The 14,677-nt window shown below is 41.8% G+C and overlaps 3 protein-coding genes across 7 annotated transcripts in view; 2 read left to right on the top strand and 1 right to left on the bottom strand.

Moving 5' to 3' along the window:
* Positions 1-3,217, top strand: part of zdhhc14 (zinc finger DHHC-type palmitoyltransferase 14) — a 48,213-nt gene extending 44,996 nt beyond the window's left edge. The window contains exon 10 of one of the 2 annotated variants that reach the window (XM_035167405.2): positions 2,060-3,217. In XM_035167405.2, the coding sequence (XP_035023296.1) occupies positions 2,060-2,491 (432 nt within the window). In that variant the 3' untranslated portion in view covers positions 2,492-3,217. Of the gene's footprint in view, positions 1-2,014 lie in introns of both variants that reach the window. The other variant, XM_035167404.2, reaches the window with a different exon arrangement.
* A 499-nt stretch (positions 3,218-3,716) lies between these two features.
* Positions 3,717-10,128, bottom strand: LOC118116097 (galectin-8). The gene is made up of 8 exons (XM_035167406.2): positions 9,956-10,128; positions 9,461-9,549; positions 7,948-8,158; positions 7,728-7,847; positions 7,587-7,613; positions 6,025-6,113; positions 5,706-5,871; positions 3,717-5,364 (listed from the first exon to the last, which is right to left on the bottom strand). Exons 1-8 carry the CDS (start codon positions 9,992-9,994, stop codon positions 5,215-5,217), a joined length of 891 nt encoding a protein of 296 aa, XP_035023297.1. The 5' UTR covers positions 9,995-10,128; the 3' UTR covers positions 3,717-5,214.
* On the top strand, positions 10,085-13,779 carry LOC118116098 (interferon alpha-inducible protein 27-like protein 2A). Of its 4 annotated transcripts, none has more exons than XM_035167409.2 (8): positions 10,085-10,223; positions 10,413-10,482; positions 10,624-10,653; positions 10,990-11,151; positions 12,110-12,905; positions 13,060-13,083; positions 13,171-13,338; positions 13,528-13,779. In XM_035167409.2, exons 2-5 carry the CDS (start codon positions 10,470-10,472, stop codon positions 12,220-12,222), a joined length of 318 nt encoding a protein of 105 aa, XP_035023300.1. In that variant the 5' UTR covers positions 10,085-10,223; positions 10,413-10,469; the 3' UTR covers positions 12,223-12,905; positions 13,060-13,083; positions 13,171-13,338; positions 13,528-13,779. The 4 variants fall into 4 exon arrangements, with proteins under 4 accessions (XP_035023300.1, XP_047197532.1, XP_047197531.1 ...); XM_047341575.1 differs by having other exon boundaries at positions 10,142-10,264; XM_047341576.1 differs by lacking the exon at positions 10,624-10,653 and having other exon boundaries at positions 10,141-10,264.
* Positions 13,780-14,677: the final 898 nt, after the last annotated feature.

The raw sequence follows: 14,677 nt of genomic DNA, 5'->3' as shown, positions 1-14,677 counted from the left end.
TGTCTCTCTGCTTCCTTCAGAGCTGGATACAACACTTTGTTTAGCCAGTTTATAAATGATGAATTAATGTAGTCGTCGCCTGTTTTTCTTGTTTTGATCAGTAAATGTACAACCTCAGTAAGGTTCAATGCATGAGTCACCTGCTCACAGGAGACATTGGTCATGTTGTCAGGAATAACACAGACGGCTCTAATCCCTCCAACTTGTAGCTGGATTCAACCACCTCGTCTGGACACTTGAATGGTGTCATTCATTTTTTTTTTTTTCTGCACAAGGTCACGTTCATCCTCTTCATGACCGTGCAATTGTTGAATTGAACTAATTATGACTGGCTGTTGAACTGAAGTGTAGGAAACTGCTTAAAATCTACGTTAAGTGGACAGTTTCGACATGGATTGCACAAAATGAATGGATGGTCGGACTGCAACTAATTATTAATTTCGTCTATTCATTTATTTGGTGTGTGACATGTTAGAAAAGAATAGAAATTGGCAAAATTGCAATTTCTCAGAGCCCATAAGTGATGTCATCAAACTGCTTGTTTTTGTTCAACTGATACTCCTTAAATATATAGATCAGCCCATAATGAAAATCCTTAAATCTGAGAAGCTGGGATGTTCACTTTATATTTTTACCGAGGGGGTGATGCTATTTAGCAGGGTTATGCAGAAAAAGCTAAACTGATATTCCATAAGGGTACTGTTGGAATTTGGTGGAGGTTTGTTAATGAAGGTTTTATTTCTCTCTCTATAGAGCTTTACATATGGTTTGTTGTGTTTGAAGGACCCACTGCCTTTTCATATATATTTACCTTTTGATGAATTAGATAGGGACGAGGCAGGTTCTTGCTATGTCATCTTTATTGTAAGGGCCAAGAATTAAAGGGTAACTATAGGATAACATTTCGATTGCGAAAAGATATCTCTTATCCTTGTTGTGTCATTGTCACGTGTGAAAGCCGAACACAACAAGGCCTGTGCTATCTGAGGTTTATCATCAGTCAATGTACGTCTTGTTCCTTGAGGTTTTGTGTGTGTGCTTTAGGGGACAGACAGTGCTCAGTCTTCTTAACACATGAAAGAACCATATTGTAGAAAAAAATAAATATGAATCTTACACCCATCACATTGCCGATGATGTAGCCGTTTGTTAGCGTGGAGGCGACTGAGGTTTCGGTGTCATTTCAGTTCAATAACCTTGAGTCAAATGAGTCTCTAACAACCTGGAGAGGAGCCTGGCTTGTAAAGTGATAAGTGGAGAGCAGTTTAGGCGTGCGGCCGATAAGAGGATTGATAACACCTGGAATCACATCTCTAGGTCAATGAGATTGATAAAGAAAAGTTAGACGTTGTGGGACAAATCCTTCTACTTCCAATATCTTGTCAGTCAGGCTGTGTGAGCGCGATGCTGGGAGGCTTTAACATTCTTCTCCTGTTTGTTTATAATCTTTTGTATATACCTGTCACCTCTGCACCACTCATGCTGTTTCATCTGTAACTGCTCTCTGATACACATGATTGCTCTGTGGTGGTAAAGGGCTGATGGGGTTAAAGCTAATCTCCCTGTAGTTAATGTGTGGTATTGATGACTCTTTGTGTCCTAACCCAGTTACTCTGCTCCACTTTTAGATGCGCGCTTTCCACTCTAAAGCGAATAGATCAATAGGTCATGAAGCAGTGACTGAATAGCCCTGAATGTTCAACTGTTTCTATTGACTCTGGTTTTACTAGGACGGATGTATAAACTGGTGCAGGCTCTCTGTGTGGCTCTGATTCTAACCAGGGTACTAACATCTTTGTCTCTTTCTTTGTCTCTCCCTTATCCAATCACCTGTCCCCTCCTCTGTTGTCTTCTCACATCTCGATCCCTTGTTTCCTCCTTCATCTAATTTTCCACACTGCCTCTCTCTTTATTTTTCTATTTCCATCCTTCACCTCCTGCACCTTATCTATCTCTGGCTGTCACATCCCCTCCTGTGTTGTTCTGTCTCTTGCTTCCGGCTGCTTCCTCGCAGTGTGATCAAGACCAGTGCATTCAAGGCACCAAATTCGTTTTGCAGGCCGCCAACACCCCTCTCCTCCAGCAGCAGAGCAGCGAACCAGTCATCCTGACGACCTCTCCCGAAAACGGAGTCTCTCTACCGGGCCGCAACTCCCTCAGCCTGTCCGGCCCGTGCACCTCGCTCCCCCTCGGGCAGCCAACGCCTCCAACGTCGACCCCCAGCCTCAGCTGCCACGAGGCCACAGACATGTTACCAATCCACGGACACAGCCACACACACACACACACACACAACCACAGCCACCCCCTTCAGGAGCCGCTGGCACACCACCACTATCTCACTCCAGAGGAAGTGCCCTCGCCCCCAGGTATGCTACCCTGCGGCAGCCCCCATAGCCACACCATGCAGGCCGGCTTCTACAACCCAGCCAGCCAGGACTCGCTACATGAGGACTCTGTCAGAGGACTGGTAAAGCTCAGCTCCGTCTGACAATGGAATATACCCCCATCCCCCTCCACCACCTCTCCCCTAAAAACATTCATCCAACCCCTGAAACTGTGCCACTTTTGAACCACATCTCCCCCTCCCTTTCTTCTCAGCAGGACATGAGATCTGGAGAAAAAACTGACTGTGGTTTAAATTCAGCTGCTAGAAACTGTGGTATGTGACTAAGTGAAACCAGTTGTCCTCAGCCATTGTCTTGCCAAACCTCTCTGCTGGGACTGGGAGATGGTTCCATGTGTGGTGGAGTGTATGACAACTCAGTCATACACTTCTCTCATTTTTTTTTGGTGTGTGTATGTTTTAAAGTTCAAGGGATCCCATCCTCCATCTTCCTGGAGACTGGACAGTGGAGCTTCGTGGCGAATGTCCTTGAGCGTTGTCCAGCTAAAACAAGAATCCATGTTTTGACAGTATATAACAGTTCATTGGTCAGAGAGCTGAATGTCTGTCAGTGGATCACACACCTGACTTTTTGTAAAACAAACTTTAGCCTATTTGCCTGTTGCTGATCGGACTTTTGTCTTCTGCCTTTTTTTCATGGACATTCTCAGCAGTGCAATGGTTGATGTCATGTTGCATATCACCCTGCTTTTTATCTGTTTAAAAAAAAAAAGAATAAGAGACTGTTGTACTGTACCATGGTTATTGCAACACCTCTACAAATTATATTTCCTGTGGATATTAATAAAACACCAACTTTTTATCAGAAAACATTTGATTAATATTGAGGTTTAGGAGGCACAGTGCAGTAAGAGCTAATGTGGGAGTCATGTGGTGATAGCATTTCCTTTAAAATTCATCTTGTGACTGATGCCTGCGGCGATTGGAACGTAAAATAGACAGATTTGAAAAAAAAGCCTGTCTGAATGTTTCCAGACATCTATGGATGCTCAAAGAAGGTTAAGACTTGAGGCCATTTATTCTTCCGTTCATCCCGATGGTTCTGCTGCAGCCTCAGGCGCTAACTTTTGCACAGAGATGTTAAAACTAAAATGAAGACTCAAGTGTAGGGGCCTTAAAGAGAGAACTACTGCTTCTTTATCCCCCAAAGAGAAAGTCTGGTGTTCACTGACAGGAGGTGGTTGGTGAAGGAGTCTGGGTAGTGCAAGGCGGTCAGTAAACATTTAATACTATTCCACCACCTTGTGGCTGAGCACAAGTACTGCAGGTAAATTCTCAATGTCTGAACAATCCATCACACAAAAGCATCAAACAGTAACACATTTATTTATTAACTCATTTATGATATAGGGAAGATTTTTAATACATTTTTACAATAATTGCAATAAACAAAGGGGAAAAAAAACGCAATCGCACTGGAAAAGAAATATCTGATTTTTGGTTGTATTTCTAAACCAGGGACATTTTTTTTTATTTGGAGCAGGACAATAGTGAGACAAGCGATGCAGGATTCTATTTCAGTCTACAGCTCACATAAAGATCGCAAAACAGCATTTGTTAGGTTATTATAAAGAGTTTTCATTGACCCTGTACTGCACTGTGCTTAATTTCTGCTGCACTAAATCATGAATAGATTTCAACTTGTCAAGCACACGCGGAGTTGTGTTAAAGAATGCTGAGGATAAAAAAAAACGGAAGAAAAGTAAATAAAGAACTGGGCAAAATATTGCAGGTGAAAATGTTAATGACATTACAATACATTTTTCTCTCCAAAGAAAATAGTAATCACAAAACATTTTATTAAAAAATGATTTCTTTAACTTAGCTGCACAATAAATTTGATTTATTGAGCTTTGCTCCAAAAGAAAATACGGGCCCAACAGTTTCATTCATTGTTTTATATGCAGACTGTCATGACATTTAAACAAAGCCAGGATTTAAGTGCTTATTTACGCCAGAGTCATATTTATGGTCACTTACAGGGGAACAAAAACTCTTGAGATTTTGAGAATGAAGTATTATTATGAGAATAAAGTCTTAAATTAAGGTTAAGTGTCATCATGGAGGGGGAATATCAGAAGATCAACCAGTCGCCTGTGTAAAAATGAGGAATGTGGAGCATCTTGTCAAGTGTACTTTAATGTTTGTTTAACAAATAACAAAATACTTAAACTTATGAAGTTTCCTTTTTTTTCAAGATTTTAGATCTAGACGGAGTTGAACTCTGAAGACCACGGGTCCTTGCTGCTGTTTTCCTAAAACCTTTTTCTATATGCTTGTACTATGACTTTTTTCTCATTAAATCGCAACTTTATTTTCGTAATATAACATCCTCAAAATCTCAAAAAAATGTCTATATCCTCCCAATACTCCATCCTACTTAATAATATTAACATTTAAATGCTTGCTGTTTTAATTATACAGTGCACTAATGGCGTATCACAGCAGAGAGAAACTAGAGACAGTAGAAGATATGAACCAAGGCAACCCTAACTCTGTAAACGCTGTAAACGGTCATGGTGGCTCACAGCCCTGATTCTCCGACACAGCCCCCGCTCATGCATCGGTCCTCTGAGCTGGATAGATGGATCATTTTGTCAATGGTTGAACTAGTTTAATATCGCTGTGCTTTTTTTTCTTAGCTTTTTTTTTTTTTTTTTTGAAAGTCGATCCAGAAGTCAGCTCGGGATTTTTGATGTTTTTAGCATCCACCGTCTGCGTCATTGGGGCTGAGCTAATTAACCGTCGATCACCAGGACTTGACGGTGTCGGTAACGCTGGTTTCTGTGTCGCTGTGGAGTCCCGAGTCACCACAGTTTAACATCAGTGAGCTCCAGGTCTCCCATGATCTCCAGCTGGTCGATGCTGCTCAGGTCCTGCACCCGATGTCTGAACTCGAACAAGTGCGAGCCGTTCACTGCCAGCTTGAACTGATGGGACTGACAGAGGATGAGAATCTGAAAAAAAAACACAAAAAAACACTAATAATGAATTATGCTCAAATCTATACACAACTTGAATGGCAAATTGCACACACTCGTAAATATCAGTCCCCTAAACATGCCTGATTTTTTTTCATCAAGATCCATGAATTATTCTCTGAGAAATCAAAGAAAATGTAGAAAAACATTGAATCTCACGACGTTAAAGACAGTGAAAGAATTACCTTGGATTCACCCCTGATCCGGATCCAGGTAAAGGCATCATTGTGTGAGGATGTGACATTATTTACCTAAAGTGATATCCACATCCCCCACACCCTTTTCAAAGTAGAGTGAAGTGGTTCAGTGGCTCCTACCTCGAAGTACTCCCCCGATGAAAAGGGAAAGAAGGGCAGCTCCCGCTCCTCCTGACCCCACGTCTCACTCAGGTACGAGTTCCTGATGAACACACCCGACTTCATGCGAGGGTTCAGATGGAAGGCGATGTTCTCCGTCCTGCTGTTGCAGAGGTTCACGGTGAAACTGGAGGAAACATGGACAAGAGGTAAATAATGTTCATAAAGGAAATGTTTCAGGCCCAGCGATTATCACAGAGACCTCTACAACAGTACATGAACTGACCAAATCAATCAGTGATTGATAAATACACTTGTGAATATAAATATGTCACTTTACCTGTGAGGATACATGCTGACTTGTCCTTTGATTGTGATGTGCTGCCCTGGGCTCAGGCCTTTCAGTATACTGCCCTTGTAAGGGAGGCTCTGAAATAACAACATAACTGCTGATAAACCTTTTGAATACAATTATTTTCTCCATTAATCATTTGATCTATTAAGACTGAGCTATTTCCCACAATCCAAAGTATTATTTTTTTTGGGGCAATAATCCAAGACGCTAAGATTATCACATCCTGCATCACAAAGCGAAGCCGCAAATCATCACATTTAAGAAGCTGAACCCAACAAATGTCGCTTTGGAAAATATGATTTGAACGATGAATTCAAAATGGCTGCTTAGTTGTCAACACATTACATCACATCATCTTCCTGTCAATCCTCTAATTCATTCATCAACACTCACAACTCTGAGCCCTTTTTAAAAATCTGTATTCTAAACACTTTTTACCTCAGCTAAGGAGGTTATATTTTATTTTTGTATATATTTGTGTATATTTGAAAGTTAGTTGTTGGTTTACTTGTTTGTTGGTATTTTAAGCAAGATTTCGTAAAAACTACAGGAACGATCACCACAAAACCTGGAGGAAGGATATGATCAGAACATTAATAGTCCGGGAAGAACCTATTACATTATGGTGCAGATCTGGATCAGGGGTAGATCCAAGACATTTTTATTTGACTTTGTTTCACAGTGTTTTCACAGATGATAATTCATGGATCTTGATGAAAAAATATATTTAGGGAACTGATATTTATGAGTGTGAGAAATTTAGTGGAGATTCGAATAAGGGAACTGTGGCAGAGGCATGTACACTCTGAGTGCCATTCTAGTTTAATCTTGATTTCAGCATCATTTGTCTTTGGTATTTGATTGTATTGTGTTGGATTGACGAGGGTAATATGGACTAACATTGAAACATAGTGAGAAGTGATGTCACGGTTCATTTGCAGCTGTCGTCTGGTGGGGCTTTTAAATTCAGGTGAAGAAAGAAGTGGACAAGATAAAAAAAACACGTTTCTATGTATGAATGTATTTTACACGACTGTATGCATTGACATATTGTGAGTATATTCAGTATGTACGTATAAATGCATATGAGGAAAACCCTTGAGTGTTCACATCGTGATCAGCTGTACATTTGGTGTTCTGTGTACAGTGTAGATAACATGGGACTTATTATTCCAAACTATTTCTTAATGCTTGAGCAAAAATGTATGTTCACAGCTCTGGACATCACTCCATCCGGCACCATCTGGGAACGCAGCATCGTCCCCAACACTTTATTTACAACTTCCTGAAGGTCTGTTGCCCAAATAGACTTGGCTGTAGCCATGTTCCCAGATCTTAGACACCACAACAGTGTCATCACTAAAATGAGACAGAAGCTGTCGAAAAACCAGAGCTGTCCTTAAAAGGTCTGCACGCCCACTTGAACAGTCTACAGAGCACAAAGGGATCCTTTACAAAGTGTGATCCACTTTTAGCAGCATCACAAGACACTGGGCACATTCATGCACAGGGGTTTTATGAAGATGACGCAAAAAGGAAAAACTCACCAAGTCACCTGATTCTGAATATATCGCCTGGGGGGGGAAAGCCACATTTAGAAATGAATAAACAAGACGTTTCTATAAAAGAAGCACACATCTCACTAGCTTGTGAGGAAAAAAATATGAAAACAAGGGAAATGTACTTACTGAGTTTGGGATGTAGCCAACAGCGTACACCCTGACTTTCCCCGAAATAGAAAATGTGTCGACCCTGTTCAGTGGGATTCTGTGCTTGTAGCTCAGCAGGTGAGTACCATTTACTGCCACCTATGGGTGAAGACAGATACTTTAGAACCATTTTGTTTTTCCATTAATTAACTCACTATGTGCTTGTGTTGTTTGCAGGTAGCATCGTAGGATCACTGACCTTAAAGACGTCGTCATGCACCAGGATGATGGTCTCGAAGGGGGCTCCGCGTTTGTAGGGCAGCTGATGGAGCGTCTCCTCCTCACCCCAGCTCTCCTGCAGCAGGGAGTTGCATACCACCCTGGGGGGGCCTGTGAAGCACGGGCTGAAGTGGAGGGCGACGTCAGAGCGCGGCTTGGTGCTGCAGCCGCTCGACAGGTCGATCTGAAACCTGCAGACATGGCCCACACCGACGCTGGATTAAAGGCCGGGCGCTGAAAGGTCTCAGCTTTACTGTGTGTTACAGGGTTTTCATCATTTGATGAACTACAATTATCACAAAGTAGTAGTAGGACTTTTATTAGTTTAGTTTGATGGAGCAAAATCAGGATTTGAGGAGCTTAAAAGTTCCACTAAGTCAAAGCTGAGCTCAAATGAATCCAGGCTCATCTAGTAGTTGTTATCATTGTGAAATATTTATAGCCATATGTTCGACAGAGGAAGCTGATAATTTTGTAACTTAATGACAATTTAATTGTTCCTATAAACACATGATGTCAGCTGATGCCCCGCTGTGTCCACAGAAATAAACCAGATGTTCCCAAAGACTAGAGCTGGACAAAAATATCGATCAGCTGACAATCGCAGTCATTTTTTCCACGATAGCGAATCGATAGTCCCGCCCCAGCTATAAATAGTTTTATTTACAAAATAGCATTTTGTAAACATTCCTGAAGTTTAGGTCAAGATTAACCACTGGGAGAGGCCTGATGGTTCCAGGTGCATTCTGGGTGTTGAAGTATTTCTACCTTTTGGATAAGGGGTAATACCACAGTCCCTTTTTCTCTGTTTTTCCTCCAGTCATGTTGCAACAATTTAGATTTGTTTCCACCTTCTACTGTATAAGTGTATAATGTTTATTGCTAATGAATTCCAGTTCAATGTGTTGACTGTTCCGTGACACTATGCAATGCAAACATTCTTCCAATTCATTGGAATGGAAATTTTGAATGAAGTAGTTTTTGCACAATTTGTCCATTGTGTTATTGTTATGTGATGTATGTATCAGACTATCAAGGTGGTACACATCAGTGTTTTTTATTCTCCGTTCATAGAGAAGAGTTTAAAACCACAACCTTCACTCGGAGTAAAAATCTGTCTTTAAACTCAAAAGAAATAATACTAAGACATTTAATATGATAATTATCGATATCCACTGATTTTTTTTATCTTGATATAATTTTTGCCCATCCCTAATTCATACATATATTTTCACCTTGAGAACATGCCCATACATTAGACTTTCTCATATTAGATATCTGTGGTGTCATTGATTCAAGCTGTGAGGGTCCCAGGGTGTGAGTGTGGAGCAGAGAATGAAGTTTAGGTTTAAAAGTTTAGGAACTAATAAAGTAAACAAGATAATGTTTTGAAGTTTTTCCTGATTCAAAGTAAATATGAAATGCTGTGGCTTTACCAATAAGACACATGTCCACACGTCTGCAGCTCATCCTCTGGTTTGAGTCAGACTCACCGGTCAGCATCTGGGGGCACGGTGCCCTGGATGATGATGATCTCCCCAGGGTGCAGGCCTCCGGGTACGGGCCCTGTGTATGGGATCACCTGAGGTGGGGGGGGAGCAGAGGTGAGGAGCAGTGGACACCTGCACTGACGACCACTGAACAACTGAACACAGATCCGTGCACAGGGTGAACACAGACCCGTGGACGGTGAAGACACACCTGTGCACAGAGTGAACACAGACCCATGCACGGTGAACACAGACCGGTGCATGGTGAACACAGATCCATGCACGGTGAACACAGACCGGTGCATAGTGAACACGGACCCATGCAGCTCGTCTCTGCACACATGCTGACATCACTGCAACTTGAATACAGTGTTTATCTGCACTGTGAGCTACAGGAGGGGTGGGGTGGGGGGGTCTGTAGATTGCATGATGGCATCAGAGAGCTGCTGCTGCTGATGATGATGAAGATGAAGATGATGAAGAGAATAAGCCTCTTACCGGATTCAGGACCGTGTGTTTCGCATTCGCCACAGACATGGAGCTCCGTGTGTCGGACTACAACATGCAGCTGAGCTGGGGGACGACAGGGGGGGGGTCTGCGGCGCTCCGCTGCTACACAGGGGCGATGGTGGCAGTGGGCATCTTGTCTGCATCACAGGCTGACCCCACACCTTCCATGTGCGCGTGCGCAACACCTACCACGTGATCGTGTCCGGAAAACAGAGCGAAACCTCGAGGTCTGCGCTGCAACAGGAACGACTAGGAGGTCTGTGCTGCTGTTCGCTTTATTGTTGTATGAGGACGGTGGTGAGTGCACGTCAGTCAGTGTGTTCCCTGGTGTGAAACTATCCACTGACACTCCCACTCCACTCCACTGTCACCTGTCGCCCTTTCGGGGCTTCTCTTTCACTTCACTTTTTGTTCCCTTTTCTCTGACTGTGTCCCTCCTCTGTAGCTCAGCCCAGCTTCACAACACACTACACAGTCCGACCAGGAAAGACAACACAACAACATGGGGGTTAAAGGTGAGTGTCTTATTAAACCGACACGTATTTCTACATTTTCCTTTAAATCTGAAATGTAATGATGACAGTAACCACAGCAGATGTCTTTGATTCAGCCAGAGGAGCTGGGAATGTGAATATTACTTTAATGGTGTGTTTCAGGGACAACTGCCGCCATTATAGCAGGAGCAGGTAAGACTCTTTAACAATACTACTCCTACTACTGCTAATAAGAAGAAGAAGAAGAAGAAGAATCATCATCATAATAAACTTTATTAATATAGCACAATTCATGCATAACCTGTAACCCAATAACCTCATGTGAAAGCAGTAAAAACAATTTATTTAAAAAAGAAATAAAACAAAAAATTGATAAAACAACTCAGGAAAAACATCTGTTTATATGAACTAACTAAAACAGAATTAAGACAGCAGGATGAGTCCAAAAAGAGATTCACTAACCCTTTAACACACTTTACTGTGCAGTAAATCAATCAGCACATTCTCCGTGTTCATGTCCATGAGCAGCAGGTGCTGTGATCCTGGTTCCTGTGTCTCTGGGAGCCATAGGCTTCACTGCAACTGGAATAGCTGCAGGCTCCATGGCTGCAACCATGATGTCGTCTGCTGCAGTCGCAGGCGGAGGAGGAGTGGCTGCAGGAAGTCTGGTGGCTGTTCTGCAATCCGCAGGTATTTTAGGATGGTTTTAACGGTGATGTCTCTCTGAAAAACAGCAACAACAACATGTCCTGTACAAGAGTGAAGATTAGTAATCTTACATGGATTATTAGTGCAGTATTTAATAATCCAATCACAATAACCTGGGGGGGTTGATGTTTCTAACATGTGACAGATGCAAAAATGAAAACAAAAATATAGAATACAAAAATCTCAGGATGAAAAAGTGGAGCCTTACACGTGGAGGACATGGACAAAGATGCCAAGAGACCTTTGAAACAGCCGACATGCAATGTATGACGAAATAGTTAATATATATGAGCCTCATACGAAAATAATTAAGAAAATTCTGTTTCATTTGAAAAACACTGACTCTAAATATTAATTTCAGATAAACCAGGTATAGGATAAAGTTCAGGGGTAAACAGCGTTGCAGCCAAATTCAATTCAATTGAAGTAACTGGGGATCAATTCTTCAAACATAAAAACAACTGAAGAAAAACATGAAATGCCTCGATACTACTCGTGTAGTGTGATCCCTATGTATCCTCTGATATTCTCCTCTGGAGCCGCACGCAAGGACCACAGAGGACATTTAGGCTAAAAACACGGTGTAAATGACATCGTTTTGGGTGGAATATGAATGTCGGGCCTTACGGACACTTGGGTGACACCACAGGAGCAGTACGGAGGCATTTTATGGTTTTCTTCTTTCGTTTTTGTTACGTTTGAAGAATTGGTCACCATTTACTTCAATTGTATTGAATTTGGCTGGAACACTGTTGATCCCTGAAACTCCAAAAGTGTTTTGTGGACTCAAACACTATCCCTTTAACAAACTGAAGAGTAAAGGTTCAATTTAAGGACACTGAGTGTTGTAATATTGTGTAATAAGTCTGGCTTGATAACAAGGTTTCCTCAGTTTGTCTGTAGCTCGCTATCATGAATCCATCCACTGATGTCACTGCAGGTACTGCTGGTCTGTCGTGGGCTGTCACTGGAGTTGTGGCCAGCACCGGAGCAGCAGTGGGATGGCTGACGAGCCTCATCAGCAGAAAATCTTCGAAGGAAAAGAAAGATTGAAAGAAAAATGTTTTATTTAAAAGTCCTTTTAAATAAAGGAGCTAATCAGAAATTCATACATTTGGAATGTGGAAGAAAAACATGACTTAACCTGTGGAAGACCCCTGTTTCATTGGGTTTCTGTGTGTCCAGCAGGAAGGACGTGAATAAGTCAGTGAATCACCCAGTGTGACTGAGCTAAATCAACGCAAGTTCCAAATCAGTCAATAGCAATATATAGATCAGAGAATGATTGTTGTGCATTATAGTCAAAAACATAAGCGGAGAATAAAAGAAATGAAGCAGCAACCATGTCTGATGTGTGTCTTAATTTTACTTTGGAGTGCCACAGCTTTAACAGATGCAGACAGTTCAGCCCAGACACCCTCAGGGTGTTTTTGACACATAAGAAAATCATCAGAAAACTGAGATGATGCCCACCATTAAAATAATTAAGAAATCAAAAAAGTATGACAAGTACTCCTCTATTTCTATCTAGAGTAAAGAGGTGTATCTCAAGAAAGGCAGAGGGGAACTGCATGGACTTCATCAGGTTGATTTTCCTCAGCAGTCCAGTAGAGACGCCCCCTAGTGTTCAGATTGTCCCACAGTTTCGTTTCTGAGGAAACCTTCATGACGTGGAAGCTGCTCACAACAGAGGAAACACAGCAGAGAGGAGAGCAGAGAAAAAACCATGGACCCTGGTGAGTACCACTCTTCCTCTGACTATACTGAAACATTCTTTTAGAAAATCAACACCTATATGTAGCATCATGTTTCACTTTATTAATAAAAGCATGTAATACAAGTCTGTACAGCTTAGCAGTAATAAGAGGCAATTTTATTCTTGTGTTTCAGTGACAGGTGCAGCAATTGTAGGAGGTAAGACATTTATAGACATGCAATAACAATAGCAACAAATAACAATAATAATAATGAAGGCTCCATCTCTGCTGTGTTCTTGTCCAGGTGCAGTAGTGGCTGTGTTCGCGGCCCCTCTTGTTCTGGGGGCCGCAGGTTTCACCTCAGCTGGAGTGGTGGCAGGCTCAGTGGCTGCTAAAGTTATGTCGGCTGCTGCAGTGGCTAACGGAGGTGCAGTGGCAGCAGGAGGTGCGGTGGCTGCTCTTCAATCCGCAGGTAAACAGTAGATGGTTAATTTTGGTTTGAACTGTGTCCTTGGGTGTAAACTATCTGTCTGTCTAATGCAGTCTTTAGGTAGAATAAAGATATTACTGTATACACTGTAGTGTGATGATAGTATTGGTATTTCTTTCTCTGTAGCTTGATAAAATGTACTGATCGTCCAATGTATGTGTGTCACTGTAGGTGCGGCTGGTTTGTCGGTGGCCGCCACTGCAGCTGTGGCCGGTGTTGGAGCAGCTGGGGGGTTTGTGGCACGCCTCTTTATCTGAATAATCAACAATTGGTTACCTTGTTAATCTGATGAAGCAAGTGATGAAGCAGCATGTTTATGTTCTGAAATGTTTGGAAAGTTGTCTGGTTTGCAGTTACCTGACATGATGTTTCATTGTTTGAATCTTACATCTCACAAAATAAAAGCAACCGAGTTAAAACACATTTGAAAGAGTTGACTGGTTCATTGTCCTTTTTAGTTGAAGTATCTATTTACCTACCAGTGTATCATAACACTGTTGTGATTTATAAACATGAATATGTACTGTAATATTCTATTTAAGCACTTGGGTACAATAACTTAGGTCCAGTGTGTAAGATCTAGGTGAAAGGGATCTACTGGCAGAAACTGAATATAAAGTGATCCTAGTGATGTTCTCACCAGTGTGTTTCATCTAAATTGTACGAATTGTTGTTTTCTTTACCCCCGAATGAGCCTTTTATATTTACATCGGGAGTGGGTCCTCTTTACGGAGGCCGCCATGTTTTTAACAGTAGCCCAGACTGGACACCTTTTGAGTTTCCATGACAACTGATCGCTTCCACAGGTTCTCTCTCATGTTTGGAAGAGGAGGGTGAGGGGAGGGGTATTCAGCTGCAACATGAAACTTCACCACTAGATGTCACTAATACTACACACTGAACTGTTAATATTTACTGGAGGTGCCAGTGACATAGAGAAAAGTTTGTCCTGACTGCAGTCACAACTAAACTCTAAAACATGTCTTATATTTACACCTGTTATCATCAGTTAAGATGTTAAATCAAAGGCCTGCTCACCATTCCAAAGTCCCGGCTGAGGACCAAAGGCAGCTGGGACTTTTCTGTCAGGGCTCCCACTCTGAGGACATCTGTCTGTCAAACTCCTTATCCTCTTTTAAATCTCTCTTTAAGACACATTTTTATAGGAGGGCCTTCTCTCAGTTCTGATCTTACCATCTATTTTTATCATTTTATAATCATTTTACTGGTTTCTCATCTGTGACACTTTTTATTTCTGCATCTGTGCTCTAATGCTTTGTGATTTTCAAATTGCTTTTTAACTTTTTCCTATTGTCTGCCC

The sequence above is a fragment of the Hippoglossus stenolepis genome, chromosome 10 (genome assembly GCF_022539355.2).
Source record: "Hippoglossus stenolepis isolate QCI-W04-F060 chromosome 10, HSTE1.2, whole genome shotgun sequence".
NCBI classification, from domain to species: Eukaryota; Metazoa; Chordata; class Actinopteri; order Pleuronectiformes; family Pleuronectidae; genus Hippoglossus; species Hippoglossus stenolepis.
The sequence above is the reverse complement of the archived record's forward strand: the minus strand, read 5'-3'. Positions and strand labels throughout refer to the sequence as shown.

Excerpts from the sequence above, each read along its gene's own strand:
- LOC118116097 (XM_035167406.2), bottom strand. The coding sequence starts at position 9,994 with ATGTCTGTGGCGAATGCGAAACACACGGTCCTGAATCCG. Across the intron at positions 6,114-7,586 it reads ATTCAGAATCAGGTGACTTG|AGCCTCCCTTACAAGGGCAG; the intron begins GTGAGTTTTTCC and ends TTGTTATTTCAG. Across the intron at positions 5,365-5,705 it reads CATCGGGGGAGTACTTCGAG|ATTCTCATCCTCTGTCAGTC; the intron begins GTAGGAGCCACT and ends TTTTTTTTTCAG.
- LOC118116098 (XM_035167407.2), top strand. Across the intron at positions 10,654-10,989 it reads CGCCATTATAGCAGGAGCAG|CAGGTGCTGTGATCCTGGTT; the intron begins GTAAGACTCTTT and ends GTCCATGAGCAG. Across the intron at positions 11,152-12,109 it reads GGCTGTTCTGCAATCCGCAG|GTACTGCTGGTCTGTCGTGG; the intron begins GTATTTTAGGAT and ends ATGTCACTGCAG.